A 17,045-nucleotide genomic window follows, 5' to 3' on the forward strand; every position below is an offset into this window, starting at 1 on the left:
TAGTACAGTCCACTTCAGTCTTGCTGAAACTTGAGTCCGTACTGGGTCTCCTTTTGCCATATCAACAGGATTGTCAATATTATTGTTTAAATTGATTTATACTTTTTTACATAAATGTATTTTTAAAGGAAAAAAGAGCAGCCTCCCTCACTCAACTACCACAAAAAGCTGATTAAAAGCTTCGAAATATTTTCAGGAGATTCTGCCAGGGGAAGAAGACTCGAACACCTCAGACACCAGATGTGTTCCAGATCTGCTCTCCAGCCCAGTCAGGAACTTCCCTGGTCAGAGGCCAGACAGGCCTGAGAAACCAGACTCCTGTGACAGGGTGAGCGTCCCAATGTTGCTGGGACAGCAGCTCTGAAAGCGACAGTTACTCCACAAGCTTCCTCTCTGGAACTGAGATGCTAGGCAGGGCTGACCGATGAATAAACACACAAACCAAAATCAAGGAAAATCAAAATGAAGACCATGAGGCACTCACAAGTGGGGGTGTCTTACCATGAGTACGGACCCTGCCTGCGAGGACTGAGTCCAGATAGAACTGCCTTCCATCTCGGAGTGGGGGGTAAGGGGTAGTGGAAACAGAGACAGGCCCTGTGTGACCAGCAGAACGAACACACAGAGCTCAAGTCTCAGACGGGGCCAGAGCAACTAGGCTCAAATCCCAGCTCGGCTCTTTGCAAGCTCTGTGATCTTGGGTAAGCCTCCACTTCAACCTGAGAATGGGTATAACTGGTGTGGTGTTTAAAGGAGATCATATAAGTTAAGCATCAAGGACAGTGCCTGGACATAATAACTTATCTATACAGGTTTAAAAGGAAAAAAATATTGGGAAACGTTCTGTTAAGGAAACTCCTAGTCTGGCCCTGTTGGAGACAGTCCACAGTCTTTACAACGGCACTCCATCCTCCAGTGACCCAGCACCTGGGTATCCTTTGTGTGCCAGGCAGGAAGGACACAATCAGTGAAAGAGACACTGTCCTCACTCTCGTGAAGCTCCCAGTTAAATGCAGAAGGCAGATGTTCACCAGATAATTTCACCGACACATAGCCAGGCCCTGTGACAAAGCACAGGGAAGAAAAGTGCAGGAAGCTGTGAGTCCTGACCTTGTGGGTTGGTGGTGGTCAAGGAAGGCTTCCTGGAGGAGGTGAGGTTTTGAACTTCAAAACCAGGGGTCAACCAGGTTAGGGAGTGTAGCAAAAGGGGTAAGAGCATTCCAGGCAGGGGACACCACACATCTGCTAACTACCCATCTGCCACCATTCACCAGAGAAGGCCACACAATGAATTCCAAAAAGCACAGGCTAATAAGCCTGAAGCAACTATCCTTGGAAACATCTGTTGAATAGGCCTTCAAATAACTGGAGGAATCACGAGGATCTTGTGGAAAAGGACAAAGACTGAGCTGGTGCCAGGTAAATACGAGGCTTTTCTAACCATCAGCACGGGATACCTTGGGGGTAACAAGACCCATCACTTAATCATGTTCAACAGAGGCCAGAGGGACCTCCATCAGAGAGGCCACGGGGACACTGGCCGAGGGAGAAAGCCTGGAGGAGCTGGCCAGCGACCAGCAGTGCTGAGGACTCTGCCCACTGCAGGCAGCCACAGCCCCTGCGGGACACAGGAGGCACCTCAACAGCACTGTGAGCCTCCCCAGTGAATAACGGAAACTTCGTGCATTTCACCCGTTTTCTCTGACCTTTTCTCCATCTAATCCCATGTTTACCAAAGTGAGTTATGCATCCTGGTGATATACTACTTGATTTTTGGTAGAACAAGAACATACATTTTTAATGTACGTGTTTTGTATTTATTTTTAGAGTAATCTATTTCTGGTAAGTGAGTGATTCTAGTTTTCCATTTATAGTAGTGATCAAAAGTTCTTTTAAAATACATTTATTTAAGTTAAAAAAAAAAAAAAATCAATTTTGGGCTGGCCCCATGGCCGAGTGGTTAAGTTCGCGCGCTCCGCTGCAGGCGGCCCAGTGTTTCCTTAGTTCGAATCCTGGGCGCGGACATGGCACTGCTCATCAGACCACGCTGAGGCGGCGTCCCACATACCACAACTAGAAGAACCCACAACGAAGAATATACAACTATGTACCGGGGGGCTTTGGGGAGAAAAAGGAAATAATAAAAAATCTTTAAAAAAAAAAAAAGAATCAATTTAAAGAAACATTAAGTATATAATAGCACCAGTAGCAAGATTTTTTTTCTAGAATGACGGATGTTGGAGAAGACACTACCAAATCCAAATCTGTGTGTTTATCAAGCTGCCATACATCTGTGTGGAAATCATCAGTCACCAGAGGAGACAGCCAGAGGCTACGTGTGTTCCCTGAAGTGGGACCAGCAGCAGAGCCTGCTGCACACACAGGCGATTCTAAGGGTGCATGTGAAGCCAAGGTCACCCGAGCAACCGCACGGCTCACCTGGGAGGAGAGGGCTGGAGCAGGGAGGCCCCGGCGCCTGGGCCAGCTGTACACGCCAGCATGAGATTCTACTTTGCCCTTCTCAAGAAGGTGTCTTGGAACCTGAACATTCACAGTGTTCCGGCTTAGGCCCCTGTCCATTGCTGCCAGAGGCTCCAGGGGCCATTCTGCTAGAAGGTTCCTTGGAAATGAAACGGGTCTTCCCATTATTACATCAGCATCTTCCGTGCTTCTGGTGAAAATAAAACATTGTGCACATGCACACATGCGTGCACACACTAAGGCAGCAGAAATTCTTCCCCCTCAGAATAGAGACTCCCAGAGCTTCCCTGATGAGGACACTTGTTGATGTGGCCCACAGAGATGGAACCAGAGGGACCCGGGCCCTTGGAGGAAGAACTCACATTGAGGAGCAGTAGCTGTGGTTCCGCATGACAAACTGATGCCAAATCCAGGCAGAGCCCCACAGCGTGTGTGGTGGGGGGGCGCGGGGCGTGGGATGCTGGGGGTGCAGCTGCCCGGAGCAGCGAGGCCTGTCTGGGCCAGCTTGTGGGCTCCGCATACCAAAGTGTGCTCAGGCCCCCGGGGATTTCACAGATTTACTATCGGTCAAGGGCAATAATCACGCAAGGAGGAGCAATTATTGCCAAATCATTTAGGATTTAAAAAATCATTGGCAAGAAGATAGAGGTCAGGAGGTGCGCTGCCGGGGGAAATAAAAAAACCCCACCTGTCAGGCCTGGGTTGCAGTTCCTTTCTGACTGCAATATGGTGAAAGGAAGACAGAGACACACGGGGAGGTCGGACTCCCACAGAACACGGAGAGCAGAGAGCTGGAGGGGGCACCACAGCCCTTCAGGCAGCTTTTTTGGTTTGGGTTCAAAAAGCCTCCTTGGGGTTGGCCCAGTGGTGCAGCGGTTAGGTTCTCACATTCTGCTTCGGTGGCCAGGGGTTCATCCGTTTGGATCCCAGGTGTGGACATGGTGTGCCTGGGAAGCCATGCTGTGGCAGGCGTCCCACATATAAAGTAGAGGAAGATGGGCATGGATGTTAGCTCAGGGCCAGTCTTCCTCAGCAAAAAGAGGACTGGCAGCAGATGTTAGCTCAGGGCTAATCTTCCTCAAAAAAAAAGAAAAAGAAAACAAAACAAAAGCATCCTTCTTAAATATCTGTCTGCCAGCCACAGTCTCCTCTTCCCCATCCAAGGTGCAGGGGCAGCACCCATTCTACAGATGGCGATGTCTGGGAGTACAAAACTTCCAGCACCAAAGAGCTTTCCCAAGAAAGCCCACAGTCCACAAGTTTCCTAGTTATCCCGGGACTCTGCCAGGAGGAGGACTTCCTCTCACGGGCAGCAAACAGCAGGGCTGGGGCTGAAGGGGCACCAGGCTCAGTCTGTACCTCAGCCCTGAGGGGCACGCACCCACAGGGAGAGGCCTCAAGATGACAACCAGCACTAGACCTGCAGCCTGCAGCCCAGAGGAACCCGGGCCCCGCAGACTCCTGGAGACGCCTCCTGGCTAAGGAATGTGCACAAGGAACAACGTCAACACAGTCAAACTCAAAGACCACTATTCTATAAAAAGTAAGAAACAGGCGTGTACGCGAGGATGCGGGGAAATGAGCACTGGTATGTGCAGCTGGTAAGGACGCGGACTGATACCTCCTTTCAGAAATGGAAACAGGCACTGAGCCTCATGGCCCCACAACCACCCCATGAGGACTGCTAAGCAAATAATCAGGAATATAGAGAAGGATGTATATACAAGGGTATTCACCTGGGCTGCGTATGAGAGGGAAACTGGAAGCAATTTACATGTCCAGTAGGGCACTGGCAAGGAACGCTATGGCAGGTCGTGATGCAATACTACATAGCCACGAAAGTTACTTAAAAGAGCTTCAATAAGGAAAAAGGAAATTGCTTTCAATAGAATATTAAGGGGGGAAGGTCAGGTTTCAAAAAGCAGATACAGAATTATCCCAATTTTGTGTTAAAAAAGACGTATATACAGACACAAAGAAATTGAAAAGGTTAAGCATGATTTGCATTTTTCTAGGTTAGTGGAACAATGAATGGTTTTGGGGTTTTTTTCTCGTACTTTCTGAGTTTTTCCTATCTCCTTTAATGAACATGAGTTACTTCATAATCAAATAAAAACATACTTGTGTTTTGAGGACAAGAAAATAAAATCTACCCAAAAATGCTCTAGGAGAGAAAATGTCTTAGGAAAAGTGAAGACATGAGGTTTTAAAGATACTCTATGACTGAGATGAGCACAAAGACAACCTCAGAACAGGAATTTCCAGAAGCTCCTGGCAGTTTCAGACCCACTGTTGCGGTGTCACTGAGCACTCCTAGCCTGCGATCTCCCGGTGCTGGAAGCTCACACTGGCCCAGCCAGGGTCCCTAAACCAACACCCTAAGACCATGCACACAGCTGGAGGGGCGAGACCTGGGCCAGCAGAGGGGCTCAGCCAAGAGGGGCAGGGGAGGGCTATCCATGGACATTCTTGAGGCAGAGGCGGCCACGAGAGAAATGAGAGGCCCCAAGCGGCCCCATGTAGACATTCACTCCCCACACAGGCCTCCGCACCCGGGGAACAGGCTGTGCCCAGAGCCCCACAGCTGGGATTAACACCCTGAGAACCAGGGAGTGGACGATGAGGCCCAGTCCATGTTTTATGCCACCTGTGGATAAACCTACAAACCTCGCCCCCATGTCCAACAGGCCAACCTGAGGGCACTTACCCTCACCATCCAAGACCTTGTCTAACTTTATTTTCTATAGTTTATGTTCTGCCAACAATATACATTTTAATATTTTTCAAAATAGAAAATGATATTGTACTACTAACTATGCCTTTTCAAACTTCATTTCCCAAATCTAAAAATTCCACTGGCCTCTCCTTGAGAACTGGGGTACAGCAGAGCCCTGGAGGGGACTGGGTCCCGGCCTCACTCCTCCTCAGCAGAGTAATCTCAGGCTCGATGCTAGACTTTTCCGTGACTTCTCCAGTGCTGTGGTTCTCCACTGGGGGTGGTTTTACTCCCCGGAGGACATCCGACCAAGTCTGGAGACATTTGTGGTTTCACAACTGGGGGAGGGGGTGCTACTAAGCATCCTATAATGCACAGGACAGCCTCCCACCACAAAGAATGATCTGGCCCCAAAATGTCAACAGTGCTGAGGGTGAGAAATCCTTCCCTAAGCTTAGCATGGAAATGCAAGTACCTGCAACAGGGGATTGGAGAAAGGATCTCATGAAATAAATGGGTCAGTGACAGTACCCAGGTGTGCTGTGCCCAGCACACGTGGGGCTCAAATTATTCTAGGTCCTTCCTCTCTCAGCCTCAGGCTCCTCATCTGTGAAACGGGCGCCCAGCTTGGCAGCCCCAGGCTGCCTCCTGCGCTAACTAAGCACTCCGGCTTCAACGGTCCCAATTTCCATTAAACCTGCACAGTTTACAGCTGATGGAACTTCTTATGATTACGGAAAACTGCCAAAACCTTCACAGCATTTGGGCTTCACTACAAAGCTATTAAACCACCCACTGATTCAGAAGGCTTAAACCAGGAGAATTAGGTATTTCTACAAGTAACCTTTAAGGTACGTTATTCTTTGCTTTTATTACCAAATCATAGAAAGAGCCTGGTTACCTCTAAGAGGTTTGAAGTTCCAATCTATTAAGAGTAATACTGGCAATTCGTTATTTCTAGGCGATGGAGGGAAGGTTAAAATGAAAATTGGATTTGGGGAGTTATATCCATTCCGAGAGCAGGCTGGAAACTCAGTGGCAAGGAGCAAGCCTGGGTCTGGGAAGAAGCGGTTATCAAGGGAAATGACTGGTGATAACTTTATTGATTAAAGCGCCTTGAAAAATTTAAGGTTTGCCACAGCCTGGCACTTCGACAGCAAGATAGCCACTCACCGGCATTTTTCATTAAACAAAAAAAAAAAGAAGCAGGAACAGAGAATTGTTACCTTGTGCATAAGACGCAGTTCATTTGAAATGGCCTTATTTTGAAATACTGCTTTAAAATGTCTACACATCCTGAGGCTCAAATAACATCAACGAACATTTTAGAAAAACTGTGGGGCGGGAGTGTTAAGAACCTGTAATTGCTGCTCAGCTGTCTGTCAAGGGCAGAGACGAAAATGACATTTGAGGGTGAAAGGGAATGATCGCGTGGGAGGTAAAGAAGATTCAGCTTTGCCACGTGCTCAGAGCCACAGAGAAAACCGTTCCTTAGCTACTCAGGGCCCCAGACGCTGCGATGGACCGGACAGCACAGGGGCCACAAGCCCAGCAGACACAAAGACCAACTGCCAGGAATCCAAAAGCAGCCGCCAAATGAGAAGCCCGGATAACCTCACCCCGATAAGGGCGTGGGCTCCTCCTCGGGGTGTGGGGAGGGCAGTCTCTCATTCAGAATGTAAATGACGCCAACTGTGAAAATCCTGGAAAATGCCAAACAGGGAAAAAAAGTCAGGGGAAGAATCACGCACGGCTAACCTATCCAATACAGCCGAGGATGCCGTCTGGGTCTTTGGTTCCTGTGGTCTCATTTCCTAGCAGTGGCAGTTTATTGCTTTTGCTGTTTGAGATGGTTGTCACACTGCTTATGTAATTCTAAATACTGGTTTTTTAACTCACATTACATTAGCCTTTCTGCTACCCGATCACAAGTTATCTTAAGACTTTATTCTCTCTTAAACTCATCCTATGAGTAGGATGTAAATATATATATAGTTGTTTACATGTTAAAAATGGAAAGATCAGCCATGAGATATATAAAAATGGCTCCCTATAAGATGGGTGGGAAGAGAACATAAGGAAGAGCACAGAAGTAGACTTCCTTGAATACATCTCGTTTTATGGGTTTGATTTTGGAACCACATAAATATCTTACATATCTATAAAACAAATTTAAATAGTGAAAAACCAATTCCCTAAAAATGAGAAGTAAAGTGAATTCAAGGAGGTCCTGTTGGTACATACGATCCAGAAAGGGACTATTCATAGCAGCTTTAAAATACAGTAAATCTCTAGAGGGATATGCTCTAAGCAAAAAAAGAGCTGTGAAAAAAGAAATCTTAAACAGCACGGGTGACCAGCCTCACCACTCCCGGCCAGCAGTCACGACAGCAATGCTGGGTACACAGCCCGGTCCACGGGCACGGCAAGCACAACTCGCCCCAGTCCCCGAGGCACCGGTAGCACGGGGAGTGGCATGCTCTCTTCTGCCCCCGGCTTCTTTCACACAGCATGTTTTTAAGACTCAAGGCTCGTGTGTATTATGGGCTAAAGCAAATGAGTGATTATGTTGGTACTTCTGAGAACCAGGATTTCTGACGTGGAAAAAGGAAATACAGGTCTAAGACTGATGAGATAAGTAAAAACCCACAGGACTGAATGTGCACCAGAAGATCAGTACGAACTCATCATGTACTTCATGTTTAAAAACACATATTTTCCCGAGTCTTGTCAACTGAAAACGCTTAGAAATGATGACCAACCCAGGAGCAACGAGACCAGGACTGTGCCCACTATGGTTCCTAGATACTACTCCTCATCAAAGGTAAGTATGGCTCCTTGGAAGGAGGGTGGATTCCAGGCTCAGGAAAGGCAATGTGTCAGGCAGGTGTGGAACATCCTGCAATAACAGAGAGTTAAGGAGCCTCAGGCACCACTGGGTGGGGTCAAAAGGACTCAGATGCTCCCCTGAAGAGGCTCCCACTGGTCAGGGGTGAATACTTCGAACAAGAAGAAGATGAGAACTGCAATGGATAGAAACACATCAAATATGCTTACGTCTAATTATTTATAATGAAATATGTAGTTTTAAACCTCCTTTGTCACCTTGGGAGGGTGCTAGAGAATCAACTCCTTATTCTGAACACTAATAAATGATGGGAAAGAAACAGGCATTTATCTGGAGTTTCCCATATGAACTGTACCTCAGGGTAACAAAGAGTTGGTGAGGAGAAGTTTTCCTGTTAGAAGTAATCCAGAGAAAAATGAAGGAGTGACAGAATTTGAATGTCACCGTCCTACAGCCCTCAGTGAGTCACTGGAGTTAGGCAGTAATCATCAGCGGCTGCTGACACTGTAAAGGGATGTGACTGGACACTCTGTGCCTCCTGATGGAGGACACACCACCACCTAGAAAGTGCTCGTCAAAGAATTGAACCGGACTCTGACCAAGCTTCTAGGTCTAACTGCCAACATCCCGGAGGCAGAGAGGACAGGGGAGCACGTGAAAGGACACCACTGAGGCGCGACCAACAAAATCCACACTGTGGGAAACGCTCCAGGACATGCAACCCAGTTTCTTCTTCAAAACGTTACAAAAGGGAGATGGACTCGCACTAATGAATCACAATGCAAGGACCTCATGTGGATCATGATTCAAACAAACTGTAAGAAACAGAAAACAATTAGAAGACAATCAGGGACATGCGAAGAATGACTAGATATTGGATGACATTAAGGAATTATTGTTAGTATTATCTAGACATGACAATGGCATTATCTATGCTTTTAAAACCAATTTCTATTTTTTAGAGACAGAAATATTTACAGTTGAAGTGATAGGATTTCTGGGATTTGATTTAAAATAATCTAGGGGAGAGGAATGGGTGGGGATATAGATTAAACAAGTGGCAATAAATGTTGGAGGGGTCCCAATGGCCAAATTTGGCCCAATTTAAGCAACAAAATAAATAACAGTAAGAATGGATTGTGGGGGCCAGCCCCACGGCCGAGTGGTTAAGTTTGCAAGTTCTGCTTTGGTGACCCAGGGTTTGCTGGTTCAGATCCTGGGTGTGGACCCACACACTGCTAATCAAGCCATGTGGTGACGGCATCCCACATAGAAGAACTAGAATGACTTACAACTAGGATATACACCATGTACTGGGGCTTTGGGGAGAGTGAAAAAAAAAGAATGGCAACAGATGTTAGCTCAGGGCCAATCTTCCTCACCAAAGGGGAAAAAAAAGCAAAAGAAACCCAAATGGATTGTAATTCGTAGAATAAAGCAAATATCCTTGAGTCCATGTTGGAATAAATAAATAAACAAGTAGGGGCCAGCCCTGTGGCTGAGTGGTTAAGTTCGCAGACTCTGCTTCAGTGGCCCAGGGTTTCGCCAGTTCAAATCCCGGGCACGGACATGGCACTGCTCATCAAGCCATGCTGAGGCAGTATCCCACATGCCACAACTAGAAGGACCCACAGCTAAAAATACACAACTATGAACCAGGGGGCTTTGGGAGAAAAAGGAAAAATAAAGTCTTTAAATAAATAAGCAAACAAGCAAGCAAATGGGAGAAAAAAGAAAGCTCTTTCTTACAGTAAATTCCAAGTAGTAAACGTGGAAGGAACAATGGAAACAGGAAATTGCCATATGGCAAACACCACAGTAAGAACTGTTTCAGGTAAGAATTATCAATGGGTGCTAACATTAGGAGGGGAAAGAATGACAGGACAGAGGACATTTACACAGTGCCCAAGTCCTTTCCTACAAGGTACTCATTAGGTACAAAGGGACAAACAGTAACTTGCAGTGGAGAACCCTGGCAGACACGACCTCGGCCTCGATCAGAGGAACATCACCCACCACAGGGCAAAGTGCCATCATGTGCTTCTCGATGGGACGCACAGCATCGTTTCCATAAGATTCCTGCCCACGCTGTATACCCTGAATTAAACTATGAGGAAACATCGAGAAAAAGCAAATTGAGGGACATTCGAGAAAATAACTGACCAGGATTCTTCAAAAATGCCACAGTTATGAAAGACAAAGACTGAGAAACCACCCCAGAGCAAAGGACACCAGGGGACATCTGCTAAATGCAATGTGTCCCCAAAAAGGATACTAGCGGGACGGCTGAAGACGTCTGCAGAAGGTCTCCAGGTTAGTTGATACCGCGTATCAATGCCAATTTCCTGATTTTATAATTGTTCTGATTGTTATATAAGACGTTAGCATTTGGGGAAGCCGGTTTAAGGGCATATGGAAAATCTTTCTACTATTCTTGCAACTTTTTTGGAAGTGTGAAATTACTTCAAAATGAACAGTTAAAAACAATTTTTAAAGTGGTTCTTAGTTGATAATTATTGAAGCTCAGTGATGGGCACCGGGGGTTCATTACGCTGTCTCTACTCATGGAGATATTTGAAATGCTCCACGATAAAAGATTAAAAAGAGAGGTTTCAGAGACAAAACCACCACATGCCAGGTATGGACCTTATGTGGATTTGATTCAAACAAATCAACGTAAGAGAACATTTCCAAGACAGCCAGGGATGTCTAAATGCGGACTGCTACTAGATAATCCAGAGGAATTACTGTTGATTGTGTTAGGGAGGGGTTTTTTTCATCGTGATAAAATACACATAACATAAAGTTTACCAAAATTACCATTTTAAAGTGTACAAAGCAGTGGCATTAAGTATTCACAATGTTGTGCACCATCACCACCATCTAGTTCCAGACATTTTTATTACCCCAAAAGGAGACCTCGTACCCATTAAGCAGTCACTCCCCATTCCCCCCTATGCCCCCAGCCCCTGGTGACCACTAATCTATTTTATGTCTCTACGGATTTGCCTATTCTGGACATTTCACATAAAAGTCAAGTAATGTATAAAATATGGCCTTTTGTGACTGGCTTCTTTCATTACCATAACATTTTCTTTTTTCAATACTTTTTTTTTTTTTGCTGAGGAAGATTAGCCCTGAGCCAACATATGTGCCAATCTTCCTCTATTTTTTATATGTGGGATGCCACCACAGCATGGCTGATGAGTGGTATAGGTCCATGCCCAGGATCCGAAACCACGAACCCAGGGCGCTGAAGTGGAGTGCGCCAAACTTAAACACTACACCACAGAGCCAGCCCCACCATAATATCTTCAAGGTTCATCCACGTTGTAGCATTTATTATTACTTCATTCTCTTTAGGGCTGAAATATTCCGCTGTGTGAATATACTACATTCTGTTTGTCCACTCATTTGTTGATGGACATGGGCATTGTTTCCACCTTTTGGCTATTGTGCACAGTGCTGCTATGAACATTCGTGTTTAAGTTTTTGTCTGAACACCTATTTTCAATTCTTTGGGATCTATACCTAGGAGTGGAATTGCTAGATCATATGGTAATTTTATGTTTAACCTACTGAGAAGCCGCCAAATTGTTTTCCATAGTGGCTGCTCCATTTTACGTTCCTACCAGCATTCCTCTAAAAGGGTTCCAATTTCTCCACATCCTTGCCAATACTTGTTATTTTCCATTGTTCTTTATTAAAACAGAACATCCTAGGGGCTGTGAAGTGGCATCTCACTGTGGTTTTGATCTGCATTTCCCTAATGACTGAAGGCACCAAGCATCTTCTTGTTAGGTGTTTGAATGCACTGTGGTTACGTCAAAAATGACCATGTTTTTTTGAGAAGCACACTATAATATGAAAGGATACAACAACAGTAAGTCTGCGATTTGCTTTAAAATATGACAGCAAAAAATAAGTAAATTTTTAAAAAGAAAGAAAAGGGAGAAAAGAAGAGAATTTGACAAAATCTTTTTTTAAGTAATTTATATATATATATTTTTTGTTGTTGCTTTGTTTTGTTTTTTGAGGGAGATTATCCCTGAGCTAACATCTGCCGCCAATCCTCATCTTTTTGCTGAGGAAGACTGGCCCTGAGCTAACATCTGTGCCCATCTTCCTCTACTTCACATGTGGGACACCCGCCACAGCATGGCTTGACAGGCAGTGCATAGGTCTGCACCTGTGATCTGAACCAGCGAACCCCAGGCTACGGAAGCAGAACGTGCGAACTTAACTGCTGCGCCACCGGGCCAGCCCTGACAAAATCTTTTAATTGCTGAATCTGGGTGATGGATACATGTACCATTCTCTCTACTTCTGTGTGTTTGAAATTTGTCACAATAAGAAGACAAATTCAACTCTGAGAAACAAGTCCTGAAACCCAGGCTGTGCATGCCTGCAGTCTTCACTCACTCAAAACACACGGTTCTCCTTCTCCACCAGCCCCACAGGGCATATCCCGGTGTTTCCTGGGGACCCACAAGACCCCACACCTTCTGCCCTCTGTGAGTCTGAGGGGAAGGGTGGGCACAGAGTTCCAGACTTCCGTGCCCGTGGGCCGTCTTTTTCTAACCATTAGATCAGAACACATGCGGCAACCACGGGTCCAACGGTAAGGGAGTGCACGGTGATCCTGGGGCTCAGCCACGCCGTAGGATGCTGACACCGTCCCAGGTGCCATGTCCAAAACAGACAGCAGGATAGCCGTGGGCCAGCTGCAGACACGTGCCCATTGTTTCAGCTATGCTTTCAGGAAACCACTGGCTGGAGGGGACCAGCTCCACACTAACTGGGAAGGGGCGTGGGCACTGTGGATGCTAAAATCATAACCCCCGTTTTTTTTTGTTTTCAAGACATATGTTTGGAAGGCAATCTGTCTCACAAATAGTCATCCTGCAAAGGCGGCAAGATGTGTGATTTCTCTCTTAGAGTGTTTTAATTTTGCCATTATATTGTCTTCCCAATGAAATATTTCTAATACACTGATAGGACTTGTCAATTCTTATCCTTCCAGACAAGAAGTAAAAGTTGCTTAGAAAAAGCCACAGGCATTTCTGTTTCTCACTCTTACACTGAAACATTTAACAGGCTGAACACGTTCAGGGGGCCTCCTGTGCTATCTTTTTTCCCCCTTTCCAGCCAAATCATCTCTCATGGTGGGTCTGCCCTGGGCTGCCTGAGCCCCCAAACCCATCTCAGGCCCCACGGCTGCCCCAGCGTGGGCACCCTGGGCCTCCCCCAACACTGCTGCCTCTACACGCGCCCTTGGTGAGGGGACACCTACCTGGTGGGCTTCCAACCCCATCTCTTGCAGGGCAGACTTGAAATACTCAGGAGAAGGTTTCCCCACCACTTCGGCTTCAATGCCACAGGCATACTTGGAAGGAGAGAAGGACATGGCACGGGTTTCGGACAAAGCACCAGGTGAATGCCCGACCGGAAGTGAAGGCCTCCCCCTGGGGAAGCAAGGGAAGACGCCCCAAACATGCGCCCAGGGGCCTCCAGGGGGCAGGACACTTGGGCTGAGAGACACATCTCAGAGGCAAGAGATCACAACTCCACCGGGGCTGCCCAGATGCTTGGGGCCCCCCATCAGGCGCCCTGCCATCTGCTCAAAAGCCTGACCACAGCAGAGGTAGCCCATAGCTGGCCAAGTCACAGGTGTCACATGGGCCACCCTGACTATGTTCTCACTGGCACTCTTGCCTCTGCCCCTCCCTTCTCCCCGTCTCCCCCCGCAGGTCTGTTACAGGCCCTCCAGGGGAAAAGGTCCAGGACTCCATCTGCCTGCCTGTCCACCTTCCCACCTGAGTGCAGGTGGGCGGCAGCCAGTGTAGCAGTGAAGATGGGAGGTGACATGAGCTGACCTGGGGCAGAAGCCTGGCTGGGGCAGCTGACAGGGCATGGGTCAGAGCGGACGCTGGGGAGCCTCATCTGGCCTCGCCTTGGAAATGGGGGAGGGTGTCGGGAAGAGGCCCGTTAGGACCCATCAAGCTCAAGGTGCTGCAGATGACCAGTCCAGGAATGAGGAAGATGTTCCACACAGATACGGAAGCCAGGAGTCAGAGAGGAGAGTGGCAGAGAGCATGCTGGGAGGGCCAATGGGTCAACGGCAGGCAGTGCTGGGTTGGGGAGGAGTAGGAGCGACAGGGGAGCAGAGTGACTGCCAGGGCAGCTGAGGGGCCAAGCTCCAGAGGAGAGGCAGCGCTCGGCTTGAGGCCCCAAATAGAAGGGCCTACTTTGAAAACATAAAAGGCAATTTTGGATGCTGAGCACACCCCTTTCTCCAGAAAGACCGGAAACATCCCTGACGGCCCTGAGATCTGAGGAGGGCTTGGACAGACCCCGGGTAGGTACCTCGAGCGCCTTCACGTAGGCACCAACGTCCAGCATCAGTCCAGAAGTCTCCTTGTAGTAGCGTCTAGAAAAGAGCAGAAGTGGACAAGGTGAGCTGAGCCTGGGGTCTGGGAAATGCCAAGAGAAACCACTCTGTCCTGGTTCTGCCAGCTCAGGAGAGTCTAGTTCCAGGCAAGGGTCAGTCCAGATGCCAAGCTGAGAGTAACCAATGGAGGTCAGCCCCACAGAGCCCAGTGGTGGGTTACCACACCTGGGTGAGTGAGACAGCAGGCAACAGCTCTCAGTCACAATGGCCCCCTGCTGCCAGCCTTGTGGGGCCCCCGCCGTGGTGATTAACAGGGGACCCCAGGGGCAGATGGATCCAGTTGCTAACAGAGAGAAAGACAAGTAACCTGTGCTCTGGGAAAGGACAGCAGGTCCACAGAGCATGTGGTGAACCCCTAACTGCTAATAATTAAGCCCTAATTGCTGTCTGAAGAAGAAAACTCCATTGGTTCCACAGCACCCTGCCCCATCTCCTATTAGCCAGAGGCCAAGAGAGCTGTCGGGTTCCACAGGCGCCAGATGCTTTTAGGGGAAGACAACTGTTTCTTCCCCATCTCACTAAAGCCGAGACAGGCCGGCTCCCAGGAGCACGCCTTTCTGAAGATGGTTCACTGCTCTTGCAAGCACTGTGCTGAGCCCCGGCCGCCACTGCCTGGCCCACCTCAGGCCACACGCAGACCTCTGGGGACACCCAGTGGACCAAGCCCTGTTCTCTCTGAGCAAAGCCGTTGGACTCTGAAGAGGGGAGAAGATAGTTTAACCCATGCTGCTCTGAAGACAGGGTCAGTGGAAACTCAGGACTACGCAGACGTTTCGAGACCCGTCGCAGCAGTTAGCTCTCTCCCGTTCCCAGGCCCTTTGAACACGGGAGACATTACACAACGTGTATGCAGAGAGCCTAGGAGAACACTAAAGCATGCTGACTCCAGGGTTCAAATCCTCTCTCCATTTCTTTTTAACTAGGCTTTGGGTTGCTTAAGCCCTCTGGGCCTCAGTTTCCTAATCTGTAAAATGGGCAAAAGAAAACCCAGTACCTACCTCATGTATTGTTGTGAGGCGTGAACAAAATAATGCACGCAAAGTTCCTCACACGATGCCTGGCATGTGGAAACTGCTGAAAAAATACTAGAGAATATTGCTATAAATAACTTTCGCCCAGACTGAGACGTGGCAATAAGACCTGAGCTGGGGAGGACAGAACGAGCGCAGGTCTTTCTTTCCAACCTGTGGGAGTGACACCTGGTCTGCACCTATTTAAAAGGTTTGAACTGAGCTCTCAGAATCCACCCAGGGCTGTGCTCTTCCTCCAGCTCTGCCACGCCCAGGGACTCGGCCTGTCCCTCTCCGCCCTCGTGAGGCCGTGAAGGCTGCGAGGCTGCACTGCCCGCCACTTGACCCGGCGCTCGGGGACAGGCGCTCTCCCGCCCTGCGCTCTCCACTGCCTGGCTGGGCTTCCACTGCGGCTTCAGCCACACCCTGGGCCTCAGCAAGGACTGGTTCCCTGCCACTCACTCCTGTCCAGTGGATTTGGGGCCTGGAGCCCGTCTGTGGAAGCCCTGGGAGCGTCTCCTGTCGTGACAGGCTTCGCTGGTCTTCAAGTGAACCCGAGGCCTCTCCACGAAGGTCCAAGGCTCTGTGCTCTGGAGCCACCCCACAAGGACAGGGACTAGCTGGGACACTGCACACGGCAGGAAGGTGCCTGGTAGCCAGAGAGAACTACCACCTGCTTACAGAGGCAGGACCTCCAAATGCTCCCCCTTTTAAAGGGTGACCCCAAAACAGAGTCTTAGAGATCCCTAATTGCATTTGTCTTAAATCCAGAATCTAGACACGTATTCTGCATTCATACAGCCTCAAAAGAGTGTTTCCTTTTATTTTTCCCATTTCTACCACAAACTACTTTGTATGACCATTTCCTTAGCCAGGTCCCGAGTTGTAAGGGAGGAGTGAAGGATGAAGTAAAGCGGAGTCTAGCCGAGAGGAAGAGGGAGACGCCGGGCGCTGGGGCCTGCGCTCGTGGGCATTGCAGTTGGTGTCCGTTAACTCAGTCCCCCAGACACTCAGGATGCAGCTGCCCCACACCCCCTGCAGGACTTGGCGACACTCCCAGACCCAAGCCGCCCCCAGGGACTCCCAGTCTGATGGGGAAGCAGACAGTCCACAGACAAATCTAAAGGGCAGGACACAGGCCATGACGAGGGACCCCGTGCTCTGGGCACCCTGCGGGAGTGGGGCTGGACACCCTGGGGACAGGGAGGCTCCCAGAGAAGGAGACATCAAAGCTGAGACTTGAAGCCCAAGGGCAGGGAGTGGAAGTGTGTGGGCCTGGGGAGCCCCTCAGAACTGAGTGCAGCCCCCTGTTGGGGACCCGGTGGTCCAGACCCTGCTCTAGGCCAGGCCTCAGTCAGGCGCTCGAGAGCTCCACTCGTCCCCTTGCCCTCCACGTGATGACCGCTGCAGGAGGGGAAGAAGGGGGCAGTGGGAGCACAGACTGGGAGGGAAGGGGACCAGGGGGGCCTCCCTGAGGCCGGGACAGGTGGAAGGGAGCCAGGGCGGAGGGCAGAGGTGAGGAAAGCATGCAGCCGCATA

General features: G+C 48.8%; 1 protein-coding gene across 6 annotated transcripts in view; it reads right to left on the bottom strand.

Annotated features, from left to right (window-relative positions):
* LHPP (phospholysine phosphohistidine inorganic pyrophosphate phosphatase) overlaps positions 1-17,045 on the bottom strand; it is a 139,344-nt gene that overhangs the window by 97,028 nt on the left and 25,271 nt on the right. For 5 of the 6 annotated variants that reach the window (XM_008516215.2, XM_008516217.2, XM_070631603.1 and 2 more), the window contains exons 4-5: positions 14,412-14,475; positions 13,339-13,431 (exon numbers count right to left, since the gene is read on the bottom strand). In XM_008516215.2, coding sequence (XP_008514437.1) covers positions 13,339-13,431; positions 14,412-14,475 — 157 coding nt within the window. Of the gene's footprint in view, positions 1-8,757; positions 8,861-13,338; positions 13,432-14,411; positions 14,476-17,045 lie in introns of those variants that run through there. The other variant, XM_008516218.2, reaches the window with a different exon arrangement.

The sequence above is a fragment of the Equus przewalskii genome, chromosome 1 (assembly GCF_037783145.1).
Source record: "Equus przewalskii isolate Varuska chromosome 1, EquPr2, whole genome shotgun sequence".
NCBI lineage: Eukaryota > Metazoa > Chordata > Mammalia > Perissodactyla > Equidae > Equus > Equus przewalskii.